Source organism: Danio aesculapii, chromosome 5 (genome assembly GCF_903798145.1).
Source record: "Danio aesculapii chromosome 5, fDanAes4.1, whole genome shotgun sequence".
Classification (NCBI taxonomy): domain Eukaryota; kingdom Metazoa; phylum Chordata; class Actinopteri; order Cypriniformes; family Danionidae; genus Danio; species Danio aesculapii.
In genome coordinates, this window is record NC_079439.1 from 9,176,473 (window position 1) to 9,183,313 (window position 6,841).

The 6,841-nt window shown below is 35.9% G+C and overlaps 1 protein-coding gene across 1 annotated transcript in view; it reads right to left on the reverse strand.

Annotated features, from left to right (window-relative positions):
- Positions 1–5,667, reverse strand: part of mybbp1a (MYB binding protein (P160) 1a) — a 45,290-nt gene extending 39,623 nt beyond the window's left edge. The window contains exons 1-3 of the mRNA XM_056457335.1: positions 5,420–5,667; positions 1,828–1,923; positions 1,653–1,736 (exon numbers count right to left, since the gene is read on the reverse strand). Coding sequence (XP_056313310.1) covers positions 1,653–1,736; positions 1,828–1,923; positions 5,420–5,602 — 363 coding nt within the window. The 5' untranslated portion in view covers positions 5,603–5,667. The remainder of the gene's footprint in view (positions 1–1,652; positions 1,737–1,827; positions 1,924–5,419) is intronic.
- Between the last annotated feature and the right edge of the window lie 1,174 nt (positions 5,668–6,841).

Genomic DNA, 6,841 nt, shown 5'->3' on the forward strand with positions numbered 1-6,841 from the left:
AAGCAACAAATGTGTACAACTGGAAAGGGGGCGGTATATGATGGAATAATCGTTTATCTCGATTAATGCTTTTTCATAATCATTAAAAGCCAATACTAATGAAAAATGTTATTTTTTAGTTTATTGAGGCAAAAGTCACGGTTAATGGCTTATTAATAGTGGTGTAACGGATAACCATAATGTGATCCGAACCGTGAGATTTGTTTTTTAATCACGGATTTCAGATCAGCCAAAACGGGGAGACGACAAATATGATTTGCTTTCCATTTATTACAAAAACAGTACTGCAAGACACTTTTAATTTTAACAAACAGAACTTCATTCATTCATTTTCTTTTCAGCTTAGTCCCTTTATTATTCCAGGGTCGCCACAGCGAAACCGCCAACTTACAAACAGAACTTAGAAGCAGTAATTTTGTTAAAAATAAAATGAAGAAATAATCAGCTGAATCAAAAATAAACTGTAAAATATTCAGTGCTGTGAAAAATTCACTGTTACTACTACTGTTGCTGATAATGATAAATGTATAAATCTAACATAATTTCTACAACCCATATTTATTTTAATCTTATTTTCAATAAATGATTCAGTTATTCACTCATAAAACTTCATCTTTCATTGCTGGATGGTCATTTTTTAAGAATTATTCAGTGGCCACTTATTAGTTAAATAATGTAATTGCTGGCTGCAACTTTCATTTTTGTGCGTTGTTAAATGCAAATGACTGTGATTTTAATCTTTACAATAAACCTCAGTGGTTATATCTAAACTATGAACTGTTTTCCCAGTACTTCTGTGTTATTTGACTGTAACTCCATAACTAAAGACTGAATCTCTTTCTTGATTTTTTTGTTTTTCAAACACAAATTTGAAGTATTAATAAACATAGGCAAATCATCATCATTTATAATTAATGATTAGTCGTGCAGCTTACACTGAATGCATTAATCCAGGCTAAACAAGTAGTGACAGAAAACACCTTTAATAACCTAAGAAACCCACCACATCCCGAATAACCTACCACAACTTCTTCCGTCATCATTATTTTTCACACGAAACCCTAAAGCCTTCATACATGTAATTTGAATGATGTGAGAGGTGATTTCTCTGTGATCGTTACAAATTTAGGATTAATCCACCAGTAAATAAATTGTATTAATCCGCAGGCCATGTGTCTTCCAAACCGCGGGTTGTGATCCATACGAGTCAAGGATCAACCGTGATTTGTTACAGCCCTACTTATTAATAGCGAGAATTGTCACATAAAATGTGCACGAGTTTAAATATGCAAATCTCTCACACCAGCGTGTGCACCTCCAAACCTACAATGAACACATCTACAGAAGTCAACATTTGAGGAGGATCAAGAAAAATTGCCCCAAGACAAGAATGGCTATTGTTGAGACTTTGCAAAACTTTAATGAAAAGTTTTGATCCACCTCAAATGCAGCCAACATTAGGCAACTGTATTAAAATAATAGGGGAGGGGGTAAAACATGACAGAAAACAGTATTACAATTATTACGCATTTTCAATGCACAAATCTAGATAACAAGATGATTACAATAATTCGACCTCGAAAAAGAGAAGAAAATAAATAAACCAGGCAATTCACGACCCCTTCGCAGATATTTATTGGTTTAACCCTCACCTTTGTTGCAGTCTGGAGGTTGTGTTTTTCCTTTACGCTGTTTAGTGTGGATTTCAGTGAGATCTCCTCAAATACACTCAGCAGCTTCACACAGAAACAACAACAGTCAGATACAGAACTAACGACTGCATATTAAGTAAATAGATGAAGATAAAACATGACTTTTTGAAGTTACCTGAGCGAGAGCAACACTGTATCCTGATCGAGAATCCTCTCTTGTGTGAGAAAGACCATCCACTAGTCTCTTCAGTGTGTAGTTCAGCTCATCTGCCTACAACACAAACAGATAATCAATGAGTAAGCTGTTTGTCTGTCAGTCAGAGGACTGCAAGGAACCCCTATTTTAAATCATTCCAAACGATTATTTTTCTTTGTCTGTTAAACACAAACAAGACTTTCTGAAGAATTGACATCCATAGTAATAACAAAAAATACTACGGACATCAATTTCCTCCAACATTCTTCAGAATATCTTCATTTCTGTTCAACAGAAGAACGAATCTCGCAAGCTTGGGAACAAGTGGAGGATGAGTAAATGATGACAGCGTTTTTGGTTTGTGGGAACTGTCCCTTGGGGTAGAGATTAGGGTAAAACTTGGTTTTATATTCGCAGATTCGCACATTCACCTTTTTAATATAATTTCAGAAAAGTGTTAAAGGTGCAATATGCAAGTTTGACACCCAGTGGTTGAACTAGGTATTGCACGCCTGGTTCAAAACACATGCAAGCACAGGTTGCCAGATTGATGATATCAACAGGAGCAAGCCTGACTCTCGAGACTAAATGCTGATTAAAGTCGTGTTCTAAATAAAAGCAATGGCACACAATAGAAGCAATGTTCTCCATATTAAAAGTTAGAGTTTTTGTCCAAACCTACACCTGAAATGTATATTTTAGAAAAGGCAGTTATTTCTCACAGGTGAACAACAGAAAACAATCACAGTGTTTACCTCAAGTACACATCATGTGCTTTATTCAGTGTTAAATGCCAATAATGTGAGTTTGAATGCCATTTTACATGACATTTATTGCCATACTACTGAAAGCAGCAGCAGATAGTTAACCTCAGATCTTCAAAATAAAATAAACCATCTGAAATTGAACTTTAGAACTTTAGAGCATCTAGATTTAACAATGTTAAAGAGGTTTAATATGTATTAATTAGATCATAAACCTTACCATTTCATTGGAGTGCAGTAAGTGCACTATTCTGTGCTTCTGAATGGCTGTATTTAAATTTCTGTCATGTTTCGTCTGGTGCAAACAGCTGCAAATCTCATCACCTAGCATGTTACTAGGACACAGGGTTACAATGTAACCTGCTCACCTAATGTTTACTCTCGTGGTATTTATGTTTTTTTTATTAATAACCTCATGTGGAACTTTGAATCTGCGTCTCATTTCGGAGTCTGCGACTGTCCACCGGAGGTTGCATTTTCAGTCACGGATACATACTTTTTGCCCGTTTCCACTGAGTGGTACGGTATTGTACGGTCGGTTGGATCACCTTTATCAGGCTTGCGTTTTCACTGCCAAAAGGGTACTAATGGTAATTCTCACTCGAGAAAATGTCAACGTAAAGCTGTCCGGGTCGCTTACATTTCATATGAGAAGCACTTCTCACAAAACAGATGCTTTATACACAATACTTGTGTAGAAATGTTCATTACTAACCTTTCTATGAACATGATTTGATTATAACTGCAGATCAAAGATAGTGTAAAACAGCCTACTGTAACGTCTGCAATTATATAAAATAAATAAATAAATTCAGCATATATGAGCACACACAGACCCTTACAGTCTTCGATGTTACCAATTAGGCACACACAGCAGACATTTAATCCTTATTTGGGTACAAAAACAACACGCAACACATAGCCTACAGTCAGTGCAAACCTCTCATCTGTATTTTTTAATCTTCAGCAGCACATGTAACCTCTGTTAGAGAGTAATTCCATCATTCTGAGTTCATAATAGTCCATACGGTGATGATAATAGTTTAACATGACAGTTTGCTCATCTTTTAGGTTGCTGAAAAAATCATTTGCTCCTTTGTTTTTTCCGGCTTCTATTTTTGTTTTTTCGCACTTCACTCTCGCGTTTGTCTGCTTCTGAAAGGATCAGATGTCAGAAGCACTTCAATAATCATGCACGTCATTATCATCAGCTCAAGAAGTTCGTCATTTCAAATACAGACACGCACGTGAGCCCTCTCGAGAGAGTGAACACAACTACGGGGCACAGGGTAGATTCTGCTCTTCTTCTTGGCTTTGTGGCCGTTTATCAAGATGACAACAAGGTTTGTTTAATCTTGGGTTGACCATGGCTTGTTATTATATGTATATATTATTAAGGTGTAATGTCTAGGCTGTGTATTTAAAAAAATGGCACTTCCTTTGTTTTCATTTTCCTGCTTGTGCACGAGCTAGCGACGGATCTCTGTAAACCAATAGCATTAAGCTGCACGTCTTGCTCCGCCTTTCGGTACCCTTTGGTTGTGCTCGGTACCCTTCCAAAAGGGTACCCAAAAAGTGGTACAGTACAGTTCGCTTTTTGGTACCTTTTGACAGTGGAAACGGCCATAAAAGCGTACCGAACCGTAGCTCTCAGTGGAAACGGGACATTAGAGACCCTTCCTGACCAAATTAATGGAATACTCGTTTTCCCATCAAGGCAACCCGGGGTGCTGAAACATAATTGGCTAAACTGGCAGTGGGTGAGTTAAAAGAACCAAAACAAAGACAGTTATCCGGCACGTAACGCACATTTTCAAAGCAGAATATCTGACTTCAGCATTGCTTTTTCAGATAAACAAGAATGTTCACTTAGCATGTTTCTTAAATATCTACAAACATATTATGGTATTTTTTATGCTTTAGAAGAGTCAAAAACTTACAAACAGCACCTTTAATTGTGAATTCTGAACAGGGAAATTATACAAGCAGCCAAAGACTATCAAAGTACAACTTTGCTCACAGTCAATTAAATAGAGCTTATGTTGTTTTGCTGTTACCTGCGAGTTCAGACTGATTATTTAAAGTAGTGAGGTAAACAACCAGTTGTCACTTGTGGTCAAAACTTGTTGTCAAAACTTGTTGTCACAGTTGTCAAAAAAAATGAACAGCTGCTGTTTAGCCAACCATAGTCACACATCACTGACACCGTGCTTTAAAATGAGATGTTTCATTTGATATTGGGGTAAAGTTGGTTTTATATTCGCACATCCGGTCTTTCTCCATAATAAAATAAGTTCAGAAAAATATTATTTGCAAACTATATACAGTCAATATAGTTTACAGTCAATTATATAGGGCTAATGTTGTTTTGAAATCATATTTAAATGCTATTTCAGACCAAATATTTAAAGTAGGATGGTAAACAATATAGAGAACATGCCACAAGTTGTCACTGTTTAGAAATGTGCGAATATAAAGCTAGAATTACCTCAATTTAATAGTTACTATATTCATTGTTTTTTATCTATTTACTTATAGTTAATTATACTAAACCTACAATATAATATAGGAAATCAGTTTTTTTTCCTTTATTATAATATCATGTGAACAGACACGTTTTCACAACTGCCCACTACACAACTGCCCAGAACCCACGTGTTTACATTAGGAACTGAGCTGAACTTATTGCTTTGACTGAGAATACAGCATTTACTGCAGTAATATGCCGCTTTCCGAGTAAGTTAAGGGTAATAAACAGAAAAGACTCTTCAGACAAAGTTTAAATGATCAGAAGTGTCAGTCCATACCTTCTCGCTGTTCTTGAGGTGATTAATCAGGTCTTCTATGGCTTTGAGTCGGATTTCTCTCTCGGGTTTTGCGATGTCCCAGAAGTAATCCAGGAACTGTCGGTTTTGCTTTAGGGTGCCTTTAGCATCGGTGACTTTGGGTCGGACAGCGGAGTTTTCGGTCTCTCCCATGTCTGTCTGCATTACCGCAACCACCAGAGCTGAAGCATGCGGGAGAGCACACGTGGGGAGGTCGCAAAGACGTCTTTTTCCGGGTTTACTTCCGCGCATTGAATTCAAAATAAAAGTCCCGACCATTAACTGAACCTGAACCAACCCAAAGTCTGGTGGGTATTTTGAGGTGAAACTTCACAGACACAATCTGGAGGCACCAATTACTTTTTTCACATTTTGTAAAAGAGGAAAAATTGTAACAATATTGTATGGAGAGAGATTAGCCTCAATAATAATTCACGCAAAAGACACGATGTACACATGCGTAGCCAAATTCACGTACGTAAAATATTTATTTATACTTACAAAAACAATTCACATGCACAAAATAAAAATACATTTTCATAAAATACGTTTCACAAATGCAAAACACCATTTGCAAATATATAAGAGTGTACAAAAAGTTTAGAATGTTTAAAGTTCACGAGTTCATCCTGAATGAGAATGTGCAAATCCTCTCTCACGTACGACTCACCCTGAATACGAGTGTGTGCACTTTTGAGACTTTCCTGCCAGAAACAGGCAACTCGTACCTCTCAGCCAATCAGATGAGAGCTGTACTCGATGTCAACCACTCTGCGCTCCTTTTGCGCAGTCTGTTCCTCTAACCAACATGTAAGCTCGCATCTTATTGGCTACAGGTGGGAGGTGTGTGCTGACAGGAAAGTCTCAAAAATGCACACACTCGTATTCAGGGTGAGTCGGACGTGAGAGAGGATTTGCACATTCTCATTCAGGATGAACTCGTGAATTTTAAACATTTCAAACTTTTTGTGCACTCTTATATATTTGCAAATGGTGTTTTGCATTTGTGAAACGTATTTTATGAAAATATATTTGTATTTTGTGTATGAGAATTGTTTTTGTAAGTATAAATAAATATTTTACGTACGTGAATTTTCTACGCATGTGTACATCGTGTCTTTTGCGTGAATTATTATTGAGTCTAATCTCTCTCCATAATATTGTGCCACAAAACAAAATAATACTTAAATAGTTTTCTTTAATTCGTTAACTTTTTTGTTTATATATATACACACACACACACACACACACACACACACATATATATATATATATATATATATATATATATATATATATATATATATATATATATATATATATATATATATATATATATATATATACATACATATGCATTTATATATAATATATAAAATGTATTTACCTTTATTTAATTTAAAT